General features: G+C 39.4%; 2 protein-coding genes and 1 long non-coding RNA gene across 9 annotated transcripts; 1 reads left to right on the forward strand and 2 right to left on the reverse strand.

Moving 5' to 3' along the window:
- The first annotated feature begins 499 nt into the window (after positions 1-499).
- On the forward strand, positions 500-6,245 carry LOC120292785 (peroxisome biogenesis protein 16-like). The gene is made up of 8 exons (XM_039311213.1): positions 500-708; positions 3,498-3,555; positions 4,043-4,259; positions 4,344-4,648; positions 4,731-4,999; positions 5,168-5,235; positions 5,334-5,395; positions 5,497-6,245. Exons 1-8 carry the CDS (start codon positions 640-642, stop codon positions 5,556-5,558), a joined length of 1,110 nt encoding a protein of 369 aa, XP_039167147.1. The 5' UTR covers positions 500-639; the 3' UTR covers positions 5,559-6,245.
- Positions 6,246-7,745: 1,500 nt separating this feature from the next.
- LOC120292786 lies at positions 7,746-15,704 on the reverse strand. Of its 6 annotated transcripts, none has more exons than XR_005550391.1 (13): positions 14,709-15,704; positions 14,008-14,097; positions 13,739-13,787; positions 13,303-13,613; positions 13,085-13,203; positions 12,834-12,973; positions 11,716-11,809; positions 11,327-11,434; positions 10,935-11,053; positions 10,108-10,248; positions 9,232-9,327; positions 8,938-9,134; positions 7,746-8,220 (listed from the first exon to the last, which is right to left on the reverse strand). It is a non-coding gene; the product is annotated as an uncharacterized LOC120292786 (long non-coding RNA). The 6 variants fall into 6 exon arrangements; XR_005550392.1 differs by having other exon boundaries at positions 13,303-13,608; positions 14,696-15,704; XR_005550388.1 differs by having other exon boundaries at positions 13,303-13,608; positions 14,709-15,703.
- A 5,578-nt stretch (positions 15,705-21,282) lies between these two features.
- Positions 21,283-25,086, reverse strand: LOC108959241 (toll/interleukin-1 receptor-like protein). 2 transcript variants are annotated; one of them, XM_039311211.1, is made up of 4 exons: positions 24,378-25,086; positions 23,079-24,182; positions 22,353-22,634; positions 21,283-22,268 (listed from the first exon to the last, which is right to left on the reverse strand). In XM_039311211.1, the coding sequence occupies exons 2-4, from the start codon at positions 23,700-23,702 to the stop codon at positions 21,306-21,308; spliced, it is 1,869 nt and encodes a 622-aa protein (XP_039167145.1). In that variant the 5' UTR covers positions 23,703-24,182; positions 24,378-25,086; the 3' UTR covers positions 21,283-21,305. The 2 variants fall into 2 exon arrangements, with proteins under 2 accessions (XP_039167145.1, XP_018728266.2); XM_018872721.2 differs by lacking the exons at positions 21,283-22,268; positions 22,353-22,634 and having other exon boundaries at positions 23,722-24,182.
- Positions 25,087-25,605: the final 519 nt, after the last annotated feature.

Genomic DNA, 25,605 nt, shown 5'->3' on the forward strand with positions numbered 1-25,605 from the left:
ATATAACAAGATATACCAATTTGTGATTTTATTAGTAAAAAATATTAACTTAAGATAAATTTATCATATTTATATCGGAATTTTTATCGTATCAACATCATCAAAGTGTTAATTATATCGACCAAAGTAATGATAGAAAAATTTAAAACTCCTTTTATATATATATATATATATAGCTGGTTGTCTCATTTGATAATTCTAACAAAGCGAAATTCCTCCAAAAGTTTCCTCACGCATCGGAGTGCGCGAAATCCGTATCCTCTCCCCAGCAAAAAATATCCCGACGAAATCGACCGCGCGCGGCGAATCAATCACAAACCCCATCTCCACCGTCCAAAATCAGGGGCCCCGGCGGAAGAGCGGGGCCCCGAACGATCTCGACGGCCGAAAACTCATCACCGAGTTTCCAATCAACGGCCGACGAGCGAAGCGCGGTTCCACCTCCCCCTCGGGTCCCCCAAAAGACGAAAATATCCAGACCGGATCAGAAGTCCTGCAATTTCCCTCGGAAAAGCCTCGGAATTCCGATCGGTGCCGGCCTTGCCCGAGCCTGAATCGTCCGGAGCGCCGCGCCGCGGAGCCGGAGCCGGAGCCGGAGCCGGAGGCCGCGCCGGTCGGAGCTGGGTGCGCTCGACGGCCATGGAGGCGTACAAGCGGTGGGTTCGGAGGAACAAGGAGTACGTGCACTCGTTGGAGTCTCTGGCCAACGTAAGCTCTCTCTCTCTCTCTCGAATCTCGCTTGGCGTTCTCTGTTATCGGTCGGCGGTGCGTGCATGGAGTGAATTTTGGTGTGGGGCGCGAGTCGATGAAACTGTGTTTCGCCGAATGTCCCCGCGAAGTTCTGATCTTGGGGGTCGTGAGCAGCAGGCGTGTGCATGAGTTGGCTGATATTGTAATTTTTTGTTGATCGGTCTGTAGAAATTCTTAGGTGAAGATTGGGATGAGAGGAATCCATGCGAAGTTTTTTTGTTTTTTGTTTTTTTTCCCGATTGCAGTAGGTTGAATTGAAAGACGTGATACGGTTGTTTTGGTGTTCTAGTTGTTGCCGCCGAGGGGTTTTGGCGACTGCTATGTACAGTTGAAGTTTGTAGACTAATCATTTGGTTTGTAATGCTATAGGGTGATGATTAGAGCATGAGACAATGGAACGGAATTAATTACTTCTTTTTTTTTTTTCTCTTTTTGTGGGTTACTTTGGTGTGAACTAAATTTTTTCAGTTCTTGAGAAGCAAGAGCTGAAGAAGCGCCCTTAATCAGCTAGTCGTACAAATTTAGGTGTACTTGTACTTTTATGTGCTTCTACTATTCGTAATCCACAAAATGCTTTACTGGGGCAGTTGCAAGTTCGGAGAGAGAGAAAGAGAGAGAGAGAGAGAGAGTATCGTGTGCTTCAGCAAGAGAGTAGTAGCTTGCTTGAGAAGTGGAGAGAAATAGAGAAGCAAGAGAATTCAACACAGGGAATTGAGAGAAATGTCATCAGTTTCCCTGCCCATCATTCAATAATTAACTGCAATCTCAGTAACTATGACAAATCAGAGAGAGAGAGAGAGAGAGAAGCAAGAGAGTAGTAGCTTGCTTGAGAAGTGCAGAGAAAAAGAGAAGAAAGAGAATTTAATGCAGGGAATTGAGAGAAATGTCATCGGTTTCGCAGCCCATCATTCAATAATTAACTGCAATCTCAGTCACTGTGACAAATCAATCTTTTTTTTTCCTTTTTTTTTTTTTTGATCTGGCTTGTTGATGAGAGTCATGACCATCATAAAAGTTTCAGTGATATTGCTAAGTCTTGTCTACTTAGAAAGATGAATCGAGTGCCCACCATTACCAATTGACAACCATAGGAAATGTCAAAATATGATGTTTTTGACTGGCCACTTCTCCAATTGTATGGAAAGGTCTGGGCTTAAGCTAGTGAAAAATGAAATATATGCTAATCAAATTATATGCAAGTGAAAAGGTTTCTTTTTCTGTTTTCAACTTGTACAAGAAACTTTGGGGTAAGCATGTGGAAAGATATGAGTACCTAAATGTTCAAATAGACATTAGAAGGAAAATATATAGAAGATGTTGTATTGGATAAAGTGAAATGGATTATTTTTACTTGAAAGCAAGTGCATAGTAGAACACAGAAAAGGACCAAATTCAAAGTTAAGTTTACTTAACTTCCACTTGGTATTTCGGTTTTTCCTTTCCCCCTCTATAGCATTTTTCAGTAGATCCTTTGTCAAAAGGTAACCAAGATTGAATTAGTACTATTAGGATGAATGACCTGACAAATGTTCCCATATGGTATTGTTTCTTTCTATGTCAATTCTGTGATTGGATGGATCTTCCAAGTTGTATGACAAAAGATGCTCAATCATAACAGAGCCCATTGCATTCCTTTCATTAGTGTTTATTTAGTGTTGATGCAGCCAGTTCCTGGGCAACTGGGTGAGGAGGACCTTGTCATTAGTGATATTACTATTGGAATTATCCTAGTTGGCTGATGTGTATGTGTCATAACCATAAGAAGGCTTAAGCCATCTTTCATTGCACTCCTTGTGAATGGGTTGCCATAGATTTTGGTTCATATTATTGCGGGTCTTTATTGGGTGATGGAAGCTTCTGTTTGGGAAGAAGGATTATTATATGTCCTGGAAGGAAAAACATTGTGCAAAGAGGATAAGAAGCCATTTAATTAGTTCCATTGTCTTGTTATTGTACTTTTTTAGGGGTCATGGTTTGTCGAAGAGCACAACACACTATCTTTGGCAATCTTAATGTAAGTTTATCAATTGATGGCTCTCAATGACCATCATTTGGAGGATCAATTCTATTATTGAGTCTTTTGGGATCTTGTGGATCTTCTTGTATAAATTTTTATCACGTTGTTGTATCTCCTTTCTCAATATAGTTTTTACTTGGAAGATTTCGCAGTGGACTAACTTGTAGTGATCTATTGCCTGCAATTGCATTAACATAAAGCTCTATCTGAGCTGGACAACAGAAAAGTGGTTAAAAAGCGAGAAGATATGTCTTTGACCAACATCTGCATTTTGGCCTTTTTTTCCCTGCTCACCCTCTTTCATTTACAGCATATTCAGAACTCGATTTAAATTTACAAGCAAAATGGTAGTATTATGCATTCGCAGCCTAGCATTAACTTGGATGCTGCCTAGCTTCCATTTCAGTTATGTGCATCTTGTTGCTTACAATCTGTGACCCCCTAGATCCATCAGTATTGGTACCTTTCTGTCTGGGTGGAAAAAAAGTCTTATTTGCTTCACTCCATAGTATATTCTTGATCTGACATACAAAAGCTCTATTTGTGTGCTTTTATTATTATTATTATTATTATTATTATTATTATTATTATTATTATTTTAAAGATTGGTTTGGACTATTCTATGTATGGTTTAGGTGAATTACAATGTCATGAGTGCTGATTTCTGATGAAAGCAGACTCTTCTCTACTTATGCCCTTATCTCATCTGGACGTTTTAATTGTGCATCAGGGTTTTACATGGCTGCTGCCCGAGCGATTCTCTTCTTCAGAGATAGGACCAGAAGCAGGTTTTGTGAAAATTTGGTAACTTTTAGTTACATGTTTCAACTTGGGGTTTGAAAGACCTTTTCTGCATCAAATGCCTTTATGCTTGCCCTATAAGATATAGTTGGGCTGAATTGAACATACAAGTGCGAGAATTTGGTTATGTTAAACTACATATTTTCAATTTAGGTTTTTAAGGACCTTTTCTGCATCAATTGAGAAAGGGAGAGATTGTTTAGTCAAAGTGAAACCGTACATTTCCATATTTTTATTGCTTTAAATCTCCACATTTACAGAAACTCAAGATAGCATGATTGACTAATAGGCCATCACTTCCTTAAATTGTGGGGCTTTATTCAAGGAGTAAACTGTGTACACGCAAGCCCATGTTAATTGAAACTTAGGTTGCTTGTTCTTATAGAATTTTGACTATTGTTTTCCACATTTTTTTCCTCATGTGTAGTGAAAGAATTTGGAGTTTTATTGGGAAAGTTTGTCATTTTACTGCAGTGACTGCTATCTTGGGTGTCATAACTGCCGTCAATGAACACATTATTGATACCGCCCCATCTCAGATCCACACTGGTCATCCTGAACCTTCTACATTTCCTTATTCGTTATGCATATCTGCATTGAAGGACTTGGAAACACTTGTTGAAGTCGTCGCACAACATTACTATGGTGATACCAAGAAGTGGAACTTCATTGCAGCTACAGAGGCTATTAAGTGAGTTTAGATGATGTTAGCTGAATTTTCATGTAGCCATAGTTTGTGTAGTTTCCTGATGATCTGGTAGTCTGTTTGAACCAGGTTTTTGGTTAGGTTAGCTGTGTTTAGGAATAGTGGCTATAAGATGCTTCTACAGGGCGGAGAGATTCCAAATTCTGAGAAGGCATCAGAAGTTTCCTCCTCACAGTCCAGACCTGGAGATTCCAGAAAACCTGGATTTTATAGTGGGCCTGGTTCTTTCAGGAATAACTTTGGGCAGAATGGGTGGAATCTGGAAGGAAGAGCACTGTCAGCGTTAAGCAGATTTGGAGAGAATGCTAGAACGGCTTCTGACCCACCATGGTTGCGCAGGGTGCAGCAACAGAATGCTATTATGGAATCTCTTGGTAGGCATGTCAGGAGGTTGTTAGTTGAACCTTGGTAAAGTTGTATGATGTACTTTTGCTGATACATTTTGTTTTATGACAGCTCCAAAGGCAGAGAAATCAACATTGTCATCTATTTTGTCCGAGAAGGGCGTTCATGGGTCTTTATTTCTCATGGGGGAGATCCTATTTATCGCAAGGCCACTAATCTATGTTTTGTTTATTAGAAAGTATGGAACTCAGTCCTGGACTCCTTGGTTTCTTTCGCTGGCCATGGATGTGGTTGGCGTTGGCTTCGTTCCTCAAGTTACTTTGTCTGGGTGGGGTAGTAAAGACCGTAAGTTTCAGTACACCACTTCAGAAAAGGATGAGGTTAGAGTCTATAGTTTTGTATTCGTTTATTTGAATTTGTCCATTTAGCATGCATGCCCTGGCTTGCATCACAAGGCTTTTGGTCTGGCCTTTCTTCAGCCATCTAATGTCCAGATTAATGATTCTCTCAAGATTTGTCAACTTGTGTTCTTTTTCCCTGTTAAGTAGTTGAAAAGAAGAAAGCTACTCTGGGCACTCTACCTCATGAGAGATCCATTTTTTAGCAAATACACAAGGTACACTTATAGCTACTAGAAATTATATCCAGTGCAAAGTTTACATTTCTGGGATGAATCTCATCATGGAAAACCACGTTCCTTCTCTGATATTTCAGGGAAAGGCTCGACAAAGCAGAGAAATTGTTGGAACCTGTTCCCCTTTTTGGGGCTCTTACAGGTGTTCATTTGTGTCCATTTTGCTTTTATTTTTCACGTTGGCTAAGATAAGGCTACTTATCGTGGGCAATTGTGCTCATTCCTTTATGTTTACTCATGCAGCTAAAGTCATAGAGCTGATTGTGGGAGCCCAAACACGGTATACATACATGTCGGGCTCATAAGAGTGAAGCCTTAGAAAGCTGTGCTACACTTTGAGCCGCCACACCTGCTAGAAACAGAATTCGAGGACTGTATCCACTATCCTTATGAGTTACTAGAAGTTGAGGGACGATGTCTTGGCGACGAAGATTGACATGTTGATGCTTTTGGAAAATAACGCAATAACTGGTGAAGTTCTGCTGCAGATCCCCAATTGTACACTGGTTTCTTGGTTTTGTTGGAAACAGATTTTGCTTCTAGCTTGGATTACTAGAAGTTGAGGGATGATGTCTTGGTGACGAAGATTGACATGTTGATGTTTTTGGAAAATAACGCAATAACTGGTGAAGTTCTGCTGCAGATCCCCAATTGTACACTGGTTTCTTGGTTTTGTCGGAAACAGATTTTGCTTCTAGCTTGGATTGCACCTGGGAGTAAGTTCTCATTGTGCGGACTTCACTTCAGAGTTGGGTTCGATCATGTTCAATTTTCTTGGGGGGTTGAGGAAGAAAATCTTGTATGCCCTTTATGCCGTCCACTAATTCTTCTTCCCTTTCGTTTCTTTCCTTGTTTCTTTTTAAGCCAAGCCCTTTGTTTAGATCCCTGCGTACAGAAGAATATTGCAGTCAGTTTGATAATGGAGTGACATTGTTTCTTCGGTTCAGATGAAGGAAACCTTTAGATTTGAGTAAGTGGATTTTGTTCTATTATTGATCAGAGTTTGTCTATCTTCTCTCTACTTTTTAACATCTCAAAGAGTCCACACAACACTTCCCAAGCGTGTTAAAAGACTTAAGAAGTCACAGGGTTCTCTGATCTCTCGAGGGATTGATTCTCCATCATAAAAATGTTGTATCCCAGTGTATTTTATTGTACTTTCTATTTGAAGTGTCGTACCACACAAATATTTTAAATGACAAGATTTGTGTAAGTCTCGTATCGCTAGCGATAGAAAAATTGGTAGGGAATCAATGACATCTCACTTGGTCATTATCAAATTCATAAGCAAGGGGAAAAATTAGGATAATAATACAAATAGTGTATGAATTTTGGCTCGATATATAATATTATTCCAGACTTTTAATTTATTTGATGTCAGTCTAGTCCTCGCCGGTTATCTTATATGGTACATTGTTAAGTCATGACTTTCAGCGATGCGAAAATTGGTTGGCAAATGTTTATAACTAAATTGACAAAAATGAAAAATTTATAACTAAATTGGAATATATAGGATTGATTGTATAATTTTTCTTTTGGGGGAGAGATTCTGCGATGGCCTTGATGCTTGTTGCATGAAGCATGACGCTTGCATTCAAGCCAAAACAATGAGTTTCGACATCAATATATCCAGCTTGTTCTTCATCAAAATCGCTTAATATGACTAGTTGTTGGCCCCCGCATTAGCATGGACATTTTGAGGATGAATGTGGGACAGTTTTTCACTGGCGAACGATATCTTTACACGTCTATAGACTCTATACATGCATGGATGTATATTCATGAAAAAGTGTATGGCGGAGTGGATGAAGAGTAAATGGCGTCAATGGGTCAAAAGAAAGAATAGACACCAAGTGGCGAAAACATCTGAGAGTAAAATTAATGTGCCTGCAAAGGCTATGTGGTTTCACAATTTCACTAAACCTTCTCTTCATTCACAAGCCAACTTTAATTCCGGTCATTGAGGTTTCGGAGGAGGAGATTATTTGTGCCGGGGGGGTGGGCGCGCAAATGAATTATCTCATTCTCATCGACCTTTTCGGAACAACATCACCAATATTTTGGCTTGTCAAATGGATGAAGGGATGGCAATGACGAAGAAATTATATTGCGTGATGGTTTAATTTGATCTTTTATTCATAAACAGGTCGTATCGCCCACATAAATATATCAGAATTTGTAGGGGTGAGCAGTTCCCGGTTTCTTAGGAACCCGAAACCTACTCTCGGGTATAAGTTCCTCATCTTTTGGAACCTGGAACTTATCTGTCAAAAGCAAAAACCTCGAACCTACCCTATCATAGATTCTAGGGTCAGTTCCAGGTTCCAATGGGTTCTTTTTTTTTTTGTTTCATTTTCAGATTTGAACTATAACGAAAAAGAAAGACACAAACCAAAGCTTCTATGTCAACTCAAGTCAAGATCCAAAATGATGGCACCTTAACAACTTTTGTTGTGACAAACACAAGAAAATCATTGATGCGAGCAAAAAACTTCGACCAAGCATGAGTTCTCTTTGTTATTAGGCTCTGAATTCTGTTTTGGTGTCTCAGGACTCACCGCCCGGTAAAATAAAATGATAAGATAAAACTCCATAGAAACAATAGTCAATTGTTGGTGTATTTCCCTAAGCATTAATTTATAAGTTATGGTGTACCTTCGATAGATTTGGGTATGATGACTTCTCGTATTGGTGGTGATTTCTCAAAAGTGGAACTGATAGCTGCTATAGCTGAAGATTTGGAAGCCAATTTCGTTGAATCAGGGGTGACAGACTTTGGAAAGATCTTCCTGACAATTGGTGGTGTTGAGAGATTTCTTGCATTTGGATTCTCAAAATTAGCAGCTAGTGCATTGAAAGCAAGAGACCTGCCCCTTGAATGGTTTGCTTTGCCTCATTATCAATTGCAAGTGTATTCACCATGCGCAGTACTTTTGTACTTGTGGCAGAAAAATCACCATGACCCAGCTGCAGAAAAGGCAGACATGTTTTTAGTCGAGTGAAGCAATAAACAGATATAAATAAGAAATATAAAAAGAAAGAAGCAAAAATGAGTCCCAAAGTGAGCATTACTGTGTAATAGTTACGTGAAGGCTTTCATTGAGTCAAACCAGATCTTTGATCATAAAAGATGAAGCAACACATCTTTAGATTCCTCCAGGGATACAACATTTGTATTGGTGGAAGCATAACCACTGCCTAAAGGCAAAGCAATTGCCTGATGGGAAAACACTTTTCCTTTTTTGGCCCCACAAAAGATGCCAGGATATATTTCCTCATTTTTGCACTCGGTATCTACGTAGGTCACAGAAATGTCCACAACAATTGCAAGATGTTAAGTTCACATCCATTATTATTTTATGCAGGTTCAAGACTATCATGGGTGAGGCTAGCATGAACCAAAAGCTACTTCATCACACAAATCTCTCACTGTTTCTAATAAATACATCAAATCAAGATGCACGTGCAACCTGTATAAGCATATGGACCTATTAAAGATGAAGACACCAGTCTTATGCACACAAAACCATAGAGCAAACAGCAGCAGTATTAACCACAAAAAACAAATGGTGTGATTGCCCAGATCACAGATCATTTAGCATAGCCAGATACTTCACTCTAATAAGGAAAAGAGTTGAGCCAACAGAAAATGATGCGAATTTGCAAACTCCTAAAAGACCTTACCTTTGACTCCAAAAGAGAAATTTCTGATCTAAGCCGATCACTTTCCCTTTCCAGTGATTTTATCCTTCTTGCTTCATTATTTAGCCTCTCATTTAAATCTCCTCCTGTTGCGGATTATTAGCTTCCTTTTGCTCATTTAAACTGCTCTCCATTTCTTTGATACAGCATTCCTTCTTGGCAAGAGACAACTGCAACTCCTGTTCCATATAAACACAGAGGATTGTCAGGATATGTGGCAATAGCATTAAAATGAGGGACAAAGATGACGGTGAACCACAGATTGCAGAAGTTTACATTTGCCACTTTACTCCCAGTTTCATCTTTCTCCGGCTTCTTCAGCTCATTGACAAGAGTTTGATATTTATCCCGCTCCTCAGTGATCACTGAAAGCTGTGAAAGAAAAGCAATATCTACTGAAGGGGCACAGAACATGTCTATATGGGGAGCAGAGAATGACCAGAAAGTGAAAATAGGAAATAACACAAAATGATCTAAATATTACAACAAGGTCATGTAACCACAAGATAACTTGCAAACCACCTCCAATAATCTGTATTATGAAATCTCATCAGATACTGAAGAACACATTGAAAGTAGATAAACTGTTCTCGTAGACCTTCATCGCAGCCAACTTATGAATATCCAATGGAGCAGGAAAAGGTAAAGCAACAATACAAACCAAACCTTCAAGCATCAACTTAAGAACATAAAAAAAGAGAATATAAGAAAGAATCTACTCTGCATCTAACCATATAAGGCTTCTGTTTCCAGAATAGCACCTGTTAGATCAAATTTGATCTTGACATTCTGTTTCTTTATTCCCCTTCACGGTGCTAAGATGAGTATCATAATCAGTCAAGGCAGGTGCATATTGTCTACTTTATGATGCGGATTTCCCAACATTTGGCTATCATTAGCATCTACAAGTCTCGGGCCATGTATAATTTCATTCTGTTTATGCAGAAACATTCTGCCACATACAGGCTCTATTACGGTTGGTGTTCATCATCTTTTATGAACCATAAACAATGATTTTTAATTTACAACTCAAAAATTGCTCATGCATCAAAGGCTTTCAATTATGGACCTAAACACTTGAGCAGAAGAACATGTAAAAATACATGGGACTCAAAATACCATGCCACCTCTATGCCTCAAGTTGAACCATACCTCTCCAATGGTTAAAGCATGCATTTTCATCTTGGAGTCAACTTGTTGTCCCAACCAGACAAAGATTGCTGAGTGACAATCCAAGACAAATATATCTTCGGTCATCAAATCATCCTGACTAAAATTGTGTATTTCTGTCACCTGCAATAACAATATCGAATGGCTGTATAAGTAAGGACCTCGATAACATGCTAGCACAACAAGTAAGAATATATGCAAGCATCTTAAAGCAGTGGCAATTGAAAACAAAGGAAGACATTAGTAAAATGAGCAGAATACTCTGAGATGCCTCAGTTTTATGATACAGCAGAATAGAGACGAGTTGGAATGAATGCTTATGATCAGCAGTAATATGTAAAGAGGTCAGTTAGGGAAAACTACAAAAATAATGGCAAAAGATGCAACCGTTTTAAAGGTTGGAGCAAAGGGGTTGGCCCAAAAGGGAGAAAATCTCAAGCAGAGGAGGGATCATGGATTTTATTTTGGGCTAGACAGGGTGCTACTGGCATGCGTCGTTCTAGAGATCATATTCCACTATCAATTGCCAGAAATTCATCTCATAATTCAGCTGATCACTCCACTGCTTTGTTATCTTGAGCGACAGTCTAATACACAACTCCATTCTCCAGAATATCAATCATGAAAAGCTACAGACATATTCAGTGTGTACATTTTAGTAGATTTTTATTTATTATTTTTATGAGGTAAATGGAAAAAAGAAGAAGAAGCAAACAACTAGGTAAATGTCCGTGACATGGTTACACCAGATTTACATATATTATTAACAATTACAGCAGTTTACGATGCTCGGTCAGGTGAGAAGATACCTTATGGTGGTTATTCGTCAGAATTGGATCTGCTTTTCCAAGAAGCTTGCCTCCTCTCCGCCAGGATTGAGCCTTATTTCCAACACCAAGCTACGGAGAACTATGGAAGAAGCATTGGCCTATCCAGTAACCCCCCAGTGGGAATGAATTAGGCATTACAAACAAATACCACTTTGTCTACTGCAGTATAATTGGCCAATAAACAACAAACGAATCTTCGATAATGCTTTGATTTACGATGATAGGGGTACTACAAGATGTAATTGTATCTGCCATGACTTATAATTCTTCCTGACTTGAAGCACAACGCTGGAGAGAATATTATTTGCAGACATCTACTAGTCTACCACTACTAAATGTGTGGCAACTCATATAGAAAAGGAGTTACTGACCTTCAATAATGACTATAGTTTTGGAAGACCTCCACTTTTGTTTCCTCACTTTCCTTAGAATACGCACTGTCTCTACCTTGACTTCATCTGTTATGGAGCTACCCTTATCTGCCCAAGGAATTTTGATGAGGGATAGTGCTTTTTTTAAACATCTATATAGCTGCACAAAGCTGGAGATATCTTTAAAATTAATCTGTTTACTAGCTTTCATGAATGGTATCAGGTTTGTGGAAAATAATAACATTCTACATGTCAATCTTAAGTGGAGCTGATGGACTTAATCTTGGTCCTGAATGCCTTTGTAAATCTGGTGATACTTCCATTTACTTCCCAACTAGTAGCAGCTGACGGGTACTTATCATTCCATAAGGAATAGAAATTAGTTTTACCCGTCTCCCTGTCATCAAACAAGCAAGGAAATCCACTGTCAATCTCCTCATCCGACTCAATGGCAAGTCGACAGTCTCTTTCATCCACCCTGACCTGCCGAGAATGCCACGAGTAAGATGAACTTGCCCTTTGACCAGGTGATAAGACCATATGTGCAACAAAATCACTGAGATGATTTCAAACAACTCAAGACAACTTGTACCAATCCTTCATTTGAAGAATTGACAAGCATGTCTTATTATCGATTGCCACATGGTGAGCAAAATGAAACTTGAAAAAGCAGAAACACCTTTCTGTTTGATAACACATCTTTTTGCCCGTGCTTCATAATTGGCATATTAGAAGCAAAAAGTTGCTTTGCTGACTTCACTGACGTCCACCCTCCTAGTTCTGTCTTTGGTACCGAATTGGTTTGCAGATGTACTTTCGAATTTGCAGCTGAACTGAAACCAACAATTTGATATTTCAAAATGCTTGGGGACACAGGACAGAAGAAAATCGGGACAAGCAAAACATAAGTAGGCAAGCAAGCAGGAAGCACATTTACTAATCAAAACATGCATGCCATCCCAGATCAGACAGAGGCAGCAAGTGAAAGATCCATCCTAGGCCCAGCTAATTACGATTCATGTTGAGTTAGATTGTGTTCTTTTGTTATGTGTGTTTATTGAAAAAGGCGCATGCACACATAGAGACAATTAGAGTAATTTGACCAGTGAATAAATTCCATCGTACATATTTCGATAATTTTACGAACACCATTTGAAGGGGAAATTAGATTCTCCACATGAAATGTCTTGATTTTAACAAAAAGATAACATCGGAGTGTCTCAGCTTTGACTGCAGAGAAGAAAAATGCCTGCATATAGTTGTTAAAAGTGTCAGTACGCTGGCTACCCAAATAGGCTTTTAAAACTCACGAGTGCAGATTTTGATGCATACGATTTCAGTTGTATCGATTTCTCACGAAACATTCACTTCCGATATTTTAAGCAGCCAAAACGATGAGTCCAGGCTTGACACCTCTGAGCTACAAACTACTTAACCTTGCTAACAGGGCTGCGATGATCTATTTCTCTCATTCAGAAACGCAATCAACAGAGACAAGATCACACACCTTTGTAATTGTTGTGCATTCCTTTGTGGGAGAGCACAAATGACGGTACCACTTGCCGGCGTTCGGGAACGAGCCTCCGGGCTTCTCGAGAGCCGCGGCGTACACCTTGATGTCGTCCTTCCTCCTTCGTGAGCTGATCTCTGCCATCGAAAACGACGCCGATAAACATCCCAAACAAGCAAGGGGGCCCAAGATGCCGAATCAACCGATAGATCCCCCGTGCGAAGAAGAGAGAGAGATTGAAGTGTTACCCGGAGATGTAGGTCTTGCCGGAGAGGAACTCGTCGAGGGACTTGAGGCCCGACTCCGTGTGGAGATTCGTCGAGGAACTCATCAAGGGCGAGCAGCGTCGGGCAGAGACAGAGGAGAACTGTGAGTGTGAAGTGTGAAGTGTGAAGTGAACTGAGTGAGAAGAGAACTGAGACTATGGTAAACATAAAAATTGTTAGGGCTTTTCTTGGAATCTAACCGGTTCCAAAAAAAAGAAATTGGGAACCGGAACCGATCTCTTTAGAACCGGGACTCTGGTTTGGTTCTCCGATTTCCAGTTCTAACTAGGAACCACGTTCACCCCAGGGAATCTGAACATTGAGACCAAGCGGGTGTTGTACAGATGACAATTTGAGCCAGGAGTGCAGTCAAAACTTACTGAGCTGCATGGCCAACTTCAAGAACTACAGAGGGCGAACGTTTAAAGGAAGCAAATGCTAAGTCGAGGGTGCCGTCACGGAAGCTGCTTTGGTTGCCCGAAGATACCTCCACAGGTCCTGAATCTCTGTCCTTGGTCAAATTCGACACATAAATCTCATCAAGAATTCGACACATAAATCTCATCAAGAATCCAAAATGGCTAGGTAATCTTGTGAAGAGAATATAGCAATGCATAAAACATGGTAATAACTTACCACGAAAAAAATTGTTGAGGGACTGAGATAACTTTAGTTGAGGGGTTTCCTGAAAAGTACATATGGCTCATTTGAGACAACTGTTCTTCCATTTGAGCATCTTCACGTATAAGATGAAATTGAAAGTATTTGCATAGGTGAATAAACAAAACCACATAGATGTCAACTGAGGAAACAAATCATTCTTCAAGTTCAGTAATTCCAAAAAATTATAACTTTGATTTGCTTGTGATGGTCATTAACAGCTTATCCAGGGTGAGCAATCTTACTTGATGGCTATGACATCTGACTGTTGGCATTATCAAGAGAGTGATTTCTCTAAAGCATCATATCATATTCCTTCATCAGCTTCCACGTTCCTTGAATCACGTAAGAGAAGGAAAACAACACCCATGAAAATTGAATAAATTCGACCTAGTTATTTCATGTAAAAGAAAGGAGACAAAAAGCAAACCTCCTCATTCATAGGTTGCTAATATCAAAGGGTTAATACATTAACTACATAAACTTTTTAGTCGGTGAAAATATTTAATAGTCACAGAAAATCGTATCTTACGTATTTATTGACAGATTTGTAAATCTATTGAAGTGCTACACTTGTACAATTTGAAAAAATTGGGCACTAGCTAATATATGAGTACGATAGTAAAATCATTTTTGAGTCGGTAGTTTACTAACCACGCCTATAAAATCTGAAAGACATCAGTAATCTTCCGATCTATTAAAACGTTGGTAAATCCTTCTACTTTTCCTTGTAAATTTGTTATTAACTCCTTCCAAGATCCATAGCACGATACCCCTGAAGCATCGTGTCAACTTCCACGACCAGAGTCAACATTCCTTGAACTACTTAAAAGACAAATGTAGAAGAATATCGGGCTATCAAGCAAAATGGTGTTATCAAGTAGGAACTGCTGATGAAATTCGGCAATGCATCTGGAAAATGAACAGTGTTACCTGCTTTATTTACCTTTCAAAGCAAAATGTGAATTCGGGGACCCATTGTTTCTCTCTGCTGCAGTAGTGCAATGAACGAATGGAATTCTGATAAGTTGCATCGCTGAACATCTTTTAGAGTTGAACACCTCGATTCCTAGAGCTCTGTGGTCTCCACGAGTTTATGCGAGATTGACCCCATCTTTTCATTAAAATTTCGAATTTCCACAGATGGGGACAATTTGCTGAGGCTCGAAGCTAAATCCCTCATTTGTATACATTTGTGACTTTCTCTAGTCCCTGAACATCACGAAGCTTTGAGCACCCTCTCATGTTCAAATATGTCAGGTTATCGAAGCACGAGAGGTCTGGTAATATTTCAATGGATCTGCACCTAGGTAAACTCAATTTTTCTAAGTTTTTTGATAGATGTTCAAGGCCATCAAGGTTGGACAACTTTTGGCATCTATGTACAAAGAATCTTTCTAAGGATTTTGATGCTTCCAGACCCTTGAATTCTGTCAGCTCATTGCAACAAGAAAGAGCTAACTTTGACAAGAATACCAATCTCGACAAACTTGGTAACTCTTTCAACTCATTGCAATTGTAAACACAAAGCTCCCATAATCTAGAGGGAAGGTCCGGCATGGATTTCAACAGTTGGAAAATATAAAAAACGAGCACTTTTAGGTGGACCAGATGAGAGTTGAGGCAATGTGTGATGCTGACAGGTAACTCTTAAATCTGTTTTTTCTTTCTTTTTTTGTTTTTTGTTTTTAGCAGCAACTCTTAAATCTGTTAAACAGGCAAGAAGTTGTGGGAGCGACCAAATATTTTGACGCCTTCTTAATTGAAGGAGTTGCACGAAGGCAGCTAAGCAATGCTTTGCGGCAACGATTGGAAAGTCCTGTAGTTGTATATTGAAATTCCTCAAGAGCAGAAAGCTTATCGGATCCACTAAGAAAGCAAGAAACGTTTGACCCACTTAATCGAAGGATCTTCAATGAAGACAACTCATCTATAGGGATTTCCCTTTCGATTCTTGCATTTATCGACATCTAATTCTTCAAGTTTCTCAAGACAAGAAAGCTTATCAAATCCATTGAGAAGCTAGAAATGCTTGTCCAACCTAATCGAAGGATCCTTAGTGAAGACAACCCATCTATAAGAATTTCCCCTCTTAGATTCTTGCACCTTGCAACATCTAATTCTTCAAGTTTCTCTAAATGAGAAAGCTTATTAAATAAGTTAGGGAAGCCAGAAATGCTCGTTCCATTTAATCGAAGGATCTTTAGTGCAGGCAACCCATCTATTGGGATTTCCCCTCCCAGCTTCTTGCATTCACTAACATTTAATTCTTCAAGTTTCTCTAGACGAGAACGCTTATTGAATCCATTGGAGAAGCCAGAAATGCTTGTCCAACCTAATCTAAGGATCCTCAGTGAAGACAATCCATCTATAAGAATTTCCCCTCCTAGATTCTTGCATCTTGTGGCATCTAATTCTTCAAGTTTCTCAAGATGAGAAAGCTTATTGAATAAGTTGGGGAAGCCAAAAACGCTTGTTCCACTTAATCGAAGGATCTTCAGCGAAGACAACCCATCTATAACAATTTCCCCTCCCAGATTTTTGCATTGCCTGACATCTAATACTTCAAGTTTCTCAAGACAAGAAAGCTTACTAAATCCATTGGAAAAGCCGAAATGCTTGTCCAACCTAATCGAAGGATCCTCAGTGAAGACAACCCATCTATAAGAATTTTCCCTCCTAGATTCTTGCATCCTGTGACATCTAATTCTTCAAGTTTCTCAAGACGAGAAAGCTTATTGAATAAGTTGGGGAAGCCAAAAATGCTTGTTCCCCTTAATCGAAGGATCTTCAGCGAAGACAACCCATCTATAAGGATTTCCCCTCCCAGATTTTTGCATTGTCTCACATCTAATAATTCAAGTTTCTCAAGACAAGAAAGCTTATTGAATCCATTGGAGAAGCCGAAATGCTTGTCCAACCTAATCGAAGGATCCTCGGTGAAGGCAACCCATCTAAAAGAATTTTCCCTCCTAGATTCTTGCATCCCGTGGCATCTAATTCTTCAAGTTTCTCAAGACGAGAAAGCTTATTGAATAAGTTGGGGAAGCCAAAACGCTTGTGCCACTTAATTGAAGGATCTTTAGCGAAGACAACCCATCTATAAGGATTTCCCCCCCATTTTTGCATTGTCTAACATCTAATACTTCAAGTTTCTCAAGACAAGAAAGCTTATTAAATCCATTGGAAAAGCCAGAAATGCTTGTCCAACCTAATCGAAGGATCCTCAGTGAAGACAACCCATCTATAAGAATTTCCCCTCCTAGATTCTTGCATCCTGTGGCATCTAATTCTTCAAGTTTCTCAAGACGAGAAAGCTTATCGAATAAGTTGGGGAAGCCAAAAACGCTTGTTCCACTTAATCGAAGGATCTTCAGTGAAGACAACCCATCTATAAGGATTTCCCCTCCCAGATTTTTGCATTGTCTAACATCTAATACTTCAAGTTTCTCAAGACAAGAAAGCTTATTGAATCCATTGGAGAAGCCAGAAATGCTTGTCCAACCTAATCGAAGGATCCTCAGTGAAAGCAACCCATCTATAAGAATTTCCCCTTCTAGATTCTTGCATCCAGTGGCATCTAATTCTTCAAGTTTCTTAAAATGAGAAAACTTATTGAATAAGTTGGAGAAGCCAAAAATGCTTGTGCCACTTAATCGAAGGATCTTCAGTGAAGACAATCCATCTATAGGGATTTCTCCTTTCAGATTCGTGCATTCACTAACATCTAATTCTTCAAGTTTCTCGAGACAAGAAAACTTATTGAATCCACTGGAGAAGCTAGAAATGCTTGTCCAACCTAATCGAAGGATCCTAAGTGAAGACAACCCATCTATAAGAATTTCCCCCTCCTAAATTCTTGCATCCTGTGGCATCTAATTCTTCAAGTTTCTTAAGACGAGAAAACTTATCGAATAAGTTGGGGAAGCCCAAAACGCTTGTTCCACTTAATTGAAGGATCTTCAGTGAAGACAACCCATCTATAAAGATTTCCCCTCCCAGATTTTTGCATTGTCTGACATCTAATACTTCAAGTTTCTTAAGACAAGAAAACTTATTGAATCCATTAGAGAAGCCAGAAATGCTTGTCCAACCTAATCGAAGGATTCTCAGTGAAGACAACCCATCTATAAGAATTTCCCCTCCTAAATTCTTGCATCCTGTGGCATCTAATTCTTCAAGTTTCTCAAGACGAGAAAACTTATTGAATAAGTTGGGGAAGCCAAACACGCTTGTTCCACTTAATCGAAGGATCTTTAGCGAAGACAACCCATCTATAAGGATTTCCCCTCCCAGATTTTTGCATTGTCTGACATCTAATACTTCAAGTTTCTCAAAACAAGAAAGCTTATTAAATCCATTGAAAAAACCAGAAATGCTTGTCCAACCTAATCGAAGGATTCTCGGTGAAGACAACCCATCTATAAGAATTTCCCCTTCTAGATTCTTGCATTCTCGTGGCATCTAATTCTTCAAGTTTCTCAAGACAGAAAGCTTATTGAATAAGTTGGGGAAGCCAAAAACGCTTGTTCCACTTAATCGAAGGATCTTCAGCGAAGACAACCCATCTATAAGGATTTCCCCACCCAGATTTTTGCATTGCCTGACATCTAATACTTCAAGTTTCTCAAGACAAGAAAGCTTACTAAATCCATTGGAAAAGCCAGAAATGCTTGTCCAACCTAATCGAAGGATCCTCAGTGAAGACAACCCATCTATAAGAATTTCCCCTCCTAGATTCTTGCATCCTGTGGCATCTAATTCTTCAAGTTTCTCAAGACGAAAGCTTATTGAATAAGTTGGGAAGCCAAAAACGCTTGTGCCACTTAATTGAAGGATCTTTAGCGAAGACAACCCATCTATAAGGATTTCCCCTCCCAGATTTTTGCATTGTCTGACATCTAATACTTCAAGTTTCTCAAGACAAGAAAGCTTATTAAATCCATTGGAAAAGCCAGAAATGCTTGTCCAACCTAATCGAAGGATCCTCAGTGAAGACAACCCATCTATAAGAATTTCCCTCCTAGATTCTTGCATCTGTGGCATCTAATTCTTCAAGTTTCTCAAGACGAGAAAGCTTATCGAATAAGTTGGGGAAGCCAAAAACGCTTGTTCCACTTAATCGAAGGATCTTCAGTGAAGACAACCCATCTATAAGGATTTCCCCTCCCAGATTTTTGCATTGTCTAACATCTAATACTTCAAGTTTCTCAAGACAAGAAAGCTTATTGAATCCATTGGAGAAGCCGAAATGCTTGTCCAACCTAATCGAAGGATCCTCGGTGAAAGCAACCCATCTATAAGAATTTCCCCTTCTAGATTCTTGCATCCAGTGGCATCTAATTCTTCAAGTTTCTTAAAATGAGAAAACTTATTGAATAAGTTGGAGAAGCCAAAAACGCTTGTGCCACTTAATCGAAGGATCTTCGGTGAAGACAATCCATCTATAGGGATTTCTCCTTTCGCATTCGTGCATTCACTAACATCTAATTCTTCAAGTTTCTCGAGACAAGAAAACTTATTGAATCCACTTGGAGAAGCTAGAAATGCTTGTCCAACCTAATCGAAGGATCCTAAGTGAAGACAACACATCTATAAGAATTTCCCCTCCTAAATTCTTGCATCCTGTGGCATCTAATTCTTCAAGTTTCTCAAGACGAGAAAGCTTATCGAATAAGTTGGGGAAGCCCAAAACGCTTGTTCCACTTAATTGAAGGATCTTCAGTGAAGACAACCCATCTATAAAGATTTCCCCTCCCAGATTTTTGCATTGTCTGACATCTAATACTTCAAGTTTCTTAAGACAAGAAAACTTATTGAATCCATTAGAGAAGCCAGAAATGCTTGTCCAACCTAATCGAAGGATCCTCAGTGAAGACAACCCATCTATAAGAATTTCCCCTCCTAAATTCTTGCATCCCGTGGCATCTAATTCTTCAAGTTTCTCAAGACGAGAAAACTTATTGAATAAGTTGGGGAAGCCAAAAACGCTTGTTCCACTTAATCGAAGGATCTTTAGCGAAGACAACCCATCTATAAGGATTTCCCTCCCGCATTTTTGCATTGTCGACATCTAATACTTCAAGTTTCTCAAAACAAGAAAGCTTATTAAATCCATTGAAAAAACCAGAAATGCTTGTCCAACCTAATCGAAGGATTCTCAGTGAAGACAACCCATCTATAAGAATTTCCCCTTCTAGATTCTTGCATTCTGTGGCATCTAATTCTTCAAGTTTCTCAAGACGAGAAAGCTTATTGAATAAGTTGGGGAAGCCAAAAACGCTTGTTCCACTTAATCGAAGGATCTTCAACGAAGACAACCCATCTATAAGGATTTCCCCTCCCAGATTTTTGCATTGTCTGACATCTAATATTTCAAGTTTCTCAAGACAAGAAAGCTTATTGAATCCATTGGAAAAGCCATAAATGCTTGTCCAACCTAATCGAAGGATCCTCAATGAAGGGAACCCATCTATAAGAATTTCCCCTCCTAGATTCTTGCATTTTGTGGCATCTAATTCTTCAAGTTTATTAAGATGAGAAAGCTTATTGAATAAGTTGGAGAAGCCAAAAACGCTTGTTCCACGTAATTGAAGGATTTTCAATGAAGATAACCCATCTACAAGGATTTCCCCTCCTAGATTTTTGCATTGTCTAACATCTAATACTTCAAGTTTCTCAAGACAGAAAAGCTTACTAAATCCATTGGAGAAGGCAGAAATGCTTGTCCAACCTAATCGAAGGATCCTCAGTGAAGGCAACCTATCTATAAGAATTTCCCCTCCTAAATTCTTACATCCTGTGGCATCAAATTCTTCAAGTTTATGAAGACGAGAAAGCTTATTGAATAATTTGGGGAAGCCAAAAACGCTTGTTCTACTTAATCGAAGGATCTTTAGTGAAGACAACCCATCTATAGGAATTTCTCCTTCTAGATTCTTGCATTCACTCACATCTAATTCTTCAAGTTTCTCAAGACAAGACAGCTTATTGAATCCATTGGAGAAGCCAGAAATGCTTGTCCAACCTAATCGAAGGATCCTCAGTGAAGACAATCCATCTATAAGGATTTCCCCTCCCAGATTCTTGCATCCTGTGGCATGTAATTCTTCTAGTTTCTCGAGCCGAGAAAGCTTATCAAATCCATTGAGGAAGCCAGAAACGCTTGTCCTACTTAATCGAAGGATTTTTAGTGAAGACAACCCATCTATAGGGATTTCTCCTATAAGATTATTGCATTCTCTGACATCTAATTCTTGAAGTTTTTCAAGACGAGAAAGCTTATTGAATAAGTCAGCGAAGCCAGAAACACTTGTCATACTTAATCGAAGGATCTTCAGTGAAGATAACCCATCTATAGGGATTTCCTCTCCTAGATTCTTGCATTTTCTAACATCTAATTCTTCAAATTTCTCAAGACGAGAAAGCTTGTTGAATAAGTCAGCAAAGCCAGAAATGCTTGTCCAACGTAACCGAAGGATCTTTAGTGAAGACAATCCATCTATAGGAATTTCCCCTTCCGCATTCTTGCATTCCGTTACATCTAATTCTTCAAGTTTCTCAAGACGAGAAAGCTTATTGAATGCATCGAGAAGCTAGAAACACTTGTCCAACCTAATCGAAGGATCCTCGGTGAAGACAAGCCATCTATAAGGATTTCCCCTCCGAGATTCTTGCATTTTTTGGCATCTAATTCTTCAAGTTTCTCAAGACGAGAAAGCTTATCAAATCCACCGAGGAAGCCAGAAACACTTGTCTCACATAATCGAAGGATCTTTAGTGAAGACAACCCATCTGTAGGGATTTCCCCTCCCAAACTCTTGCACCCCGTCACATAAAATTGTTCTAGGTTGCCCAACTTGCTAATAGTACTAGGTAAACTACTCAAGTTCTCACAACAATGTATTGTCAAAATTGTCAAGTTTTTCATATCCCCAATGGATTCAGGCAATTTACAAATGCCTAAAAATGACAAATCCAATATTGTCAACCATTCCAACTTCCCAATTGAGTTGGGGATATGTAAATCTCCTGAAAATTGCGCTCGCCTTAAAAGTAGTTGCTGCAAGTTCACAAGGGATCCGATGCTCTCTGGAAGTCTACATAATTTCGAGCAATTAGTTAGGTCAAAAATTGATAAATTTACCAGATGGCTAATTGATCTAGGAATTCCAACCAATGATTCGCAACCATTGGCACGAAGAATTTTCAGCTTCTTCAAAGAACTTATACATGGAGGAATTTCCTCTATAGCAGTCTTGCCTATGTAAAGTTCCTTTAGTTCTTCCAACTTACCCATTTCTTGGGGTAGCTCTCGAAGTTTTACACACCCATCCAAGCTCAAAAAACTAAGGCCCTTGGCTTCTCCAATAGAAGGATGGATTAGCTCTAGATTACCACATTCTTTGATGATTAATATCTCTAAATGTCGAAAGGTCGAGAGATCAAGAGTAACTCTTAAACGAGGGCAATTTGTAAGAACTAGAGCTTTCAATTGCTTCGCCACCTGCAAGACAAAATGATTTGATAAATTTTTGCTAAGAATAAGTCAATAAAAACAAAAGACAAAACAACATGTCCTTTATCTGACCTTGAGATAACTCCAACCTTCCCAATGCTCTGAAATGTCACTTCTTGATAACAAAAGTACGACTAATTTTTCCATATGAAATTTAGTAGCCATGAATCTGCATCCGTCCAACTTAAGGATTCGTAACTTGGGAAGCAAGATTTTGGAATCTCCAATCAGTTTTGCATCTAACACCACAAGGCATCTTAAGTTCAGTAGTTTCTCAAATTGTTCAGTTGTGAATTCACTCTGCGAGCTATCTCCTTTGAGAGCAAGGGCTTGAACGTTAAGATTTTCAATTCCCTTCACAAATGTTGCATCGAGTTAGCTAAACTGGACTCATTATCACTTTGCCTTTCTATAGTTGTGAAGTTGACACTCAAGGTGAGACCAGATTTTATCATTTTGAGCAGTGCAATAGGTCATTTCAAGGGAAAAAATCGCAATAATTACATTGAATAACAACTTAGAATCAACCAATACTAACACCAAGAGCACAAGTAACCACTAAGCAGTAGAGAGTTTATTGGTTAAACCAAAAGTTTTCTTCTTCTTCTTCTTCGTTTTTTTTTTTTCCTAACTCGATAGAAAATGTCTACCATGTATACATGCAAAGCCCATTACCACCTAATAACATCAAGGAAATAATATAAGGAGAGTAATTTCTGTTGTGAGGTCTAACAATTTATTCCAACCAAGATAATTCATGTCAAAAGAGAGTAGAACAATGATAAAGGTTACAATTACCTTATTTCTTTGAAATATTTTAAAGTCTTCCTCATAGAGCAACACCCTACTTCGATTCATAGGAGCATGGTAATCTTCTTGACGAATAATTTCCCTACCAAGATCTCTCAGTTGGTCATGCATTTGCAGCATTTCATCATCTCCAATTTTTATTAGCGACATAAAACACAATGTTTCAATCACCATATTCGGAAAAAAATTACAAGCATCCCACATGTGGAAAGCCCATCTGGCCCTATCCATCTGAAAGTCCCAAGCGATATCCAAAAATATCTGTTTTTCCTCATAGTTTAATGCATCGTAACTTATCTTCAATTTCTCTTGCACTTTCTCATGTGGTACTTTCTGAAACTTCTTTAACGCATCTTGCCAAAATGCTTGGTTCCGTCCACACAGAAACGAACCTATAACCTCGAGAGCTAAGGGTAGCCCTCCGGTAGTGGACACGATAGCACGAGAGAGAGATTCAAATTCATACGGAGGAGAGTCCCTCCTAAAGGCATGTCTACTAAACAATACCAAAGATTCATCCTTAACCATTCCCTCGAGTTCGTACTTGCATTTCACCTCAGCTTTATCAAGAACAGACCTGCTTCTTGTGGTGATTATTATCCTACTTCCCATATCAAACCAGTCATATTTCCCAACCAAAGCTCTGATATGCTCGATATCATCCACATCATCTAGAAGAATTAGGACTTTCTTACGTTTAAATCTAGATCCCAAGATGCTGATTCCTTCATCCTTATTAGACACTTGGTCTTTCTCTTTCAGATCACGTATTAAATGATTCTGCGAATAAAAAATGTCATGGCGTCGTGAGGATTCTCGAATATCTGCAATAAAACTATGATGCTGAAATTGGTTGGAGAGCTTATTGTGGACGGCCTTGGCTAAAGTTGTTTTACCGATGCCCCCATTCCATGAATACCAACAATTTTGGCAGAACTGGGATTATCATCGGGATTATCATCCAGCAATCTCAAAACATTCTCCACAGCATTATCGATTCCGACGAGTTGCTCGGGAACAACCAGCTGGAAAGCCTTCTTTAACTCACCCAATACTTTTCTGATCACCATTTTCACCAGATCTCCTTCGCGACTGTTTACAAAACATTCGAGTCAAAAAGGATTAGAAGAACAATCATATTCTATTATCTGATTATCACAACACTACAGCATATGAGAGTGAAAAAAAGCAACGCACAAGTAGAGAAACACACGAATGTATAGCCTCCTCTACAAGCAAGATCCCGTTGCAAGAAAGTAAAAAAAGATTCGATGGAAAATGAAGTACCCGTCAGCAGTTTTCTCCGATTCCCATCCCTTTAGGGAAGCCACTTCTTGAAGTGCTACTTTCCATTTCTCAACATCTTCCGGATACTTCCTACTTAAACAGGAGAAAGCCTCTCCAAAGCTCCCTTTGTGGTTTCGCACATCGGTCGGTTCAACGTGGTAAAAAATGGGCAAAACAACGTGCCCGCTTTTGATGCACTCTGTCATCTCAACGAGCTCGTGAAGGCACCATTTGCTCGAAGCGTAGTTCTGAGAGAGAATCGGGATCGAGATTTTGCTATTTTTAATGGCCTGGAGAAGATTGGTGCCGATCTTCTCACCTTCGCGTAGCTCATTGTTGTCTCTGAACACGCGGATGCTGGCATCGAAGAGGCCGTTGTAGAGGTGATCCGCAAAGGTTTTGCGAGTATCCTGACCACTAAAGCTCAAGAACACATCGTAGTTGTCACTACCCGTCGAAGCGGCGGAGGAGCTAGACGCACAGGCATCATCTGCTTTTCGACGGGCGCTCTCCGCGTTGCTTTGGACAGAATCGCGTGCGAGCGCTAGATCACGTTTCATTTTTACTCCTTCGATGATTCTTGAACCGATCTCTCTGGTAAAATCAAAGAACGAAATGCCTCTAATCGGGTTGCCCAACAAGACGACCGTGCAAAGAGGGTTCTTTTTCTGGTGCTTTACACTACAAGATGACGATGCACATGGATCGGGAGGGAACGAGTTGACAGATCAATAGAGAAAGACTGGATTTTAGTCGTGGCGTGTGAAGTGGGCGTCCTCGCGAACCACCCATGCCCTTTCTTCTGGGAAAGTGGGATTTTGTTGTCGGTGGGGCCCACCGATTTGCATCGACTGTTGCGTCTCCTTTGCAAAGTGCGTTCCAGCTGTTCTTGTTATACATGGCGGAGCTTACATTTTTGAACTAGACGTTCATGCCTTGAATGAATGATCTGTGTTAAAGCGATGATGCTTTGACATAGCGATGGCATAAAATATTGAGCTCGTAATTATGATAATTGATAAATGCAAATGACAGATTATTGTTTGGGGGCGAGCCGCTCTAATTGGCTCCTTGCACTCGTAGGTCCCCAAAAATTACCGGACGCTGCTCTAGTTGATAAATTTGCACTTGTAGACATCTCAAAATGACTGGCATCTTGCCTTTTCTCCAATGGATGACTTTTAGAATTGGCGCTACGGACAGAAACATCTTTAATTTTGTATTTTAG

The sequence above is a fragment of the Eucalyptus grandis genome, chromosome 4 (assembly GCF_016545825.1).
Source record: "Eucalyptus grandis isolate ANBG69807.140 chromosome 4, ASM1654582v1, whole genome shotgun sequence".
Classification (NCBI taxonomy): Eukaryota; Viridiplantae; Streptophyta; class Magnoliopsida; order Myrtales; family Myrtaceae; genus Eucalyptus; species Eucalyptus grandis.

Excerpts from the sequence above, each read along its gene's own strand:
- LOC108959241 (XM_039311211.1), bottom strand. The coding sequence starts at position 23,702 with ATGGGAAGTAGGATAATAATCACCACAAGAAGCAGGTCTGTTCTTGAT. Across the intron at positions 22,635-23,078 it reads AAATATTTCAAAGAAATAAG|GGAATTGAAAATCTTAACGT; the intron begins GTAATTGTAACC and ends ACATTTGTGAAG. Across the intron at positions 22,269-22,352 it reads AAGGTTGGAGTTATCTCAAG|GTGGCGAAGCAATTGAAAGC; the intron begins GTCAGATAAAGG and ends TTTGTCTTGCAG.
- LOC120292785 (XM_039311213.1), top strand. The coding sequence starts at position 640 with ATGGAGGCGTACAAGCGGTGGGTTCGGAGGAACAAGGAGTACGTGCAC. Across the intron at positions 4,649-4,730 it reads TGCTATTATGGAATCTCTTG|CTCCAAAGGCAGAGAAATCA; the intron begins GTAGGCATGTCA and ends GTTTTATGACAG. Across the intron at positions 5,236-5,333 it reads TTTTTTAGCAAATACACAAG|GGAAAGGCTCGACAAAGCAG; the intron begins GTACACTTATAG and ends CTGATATTTCAG.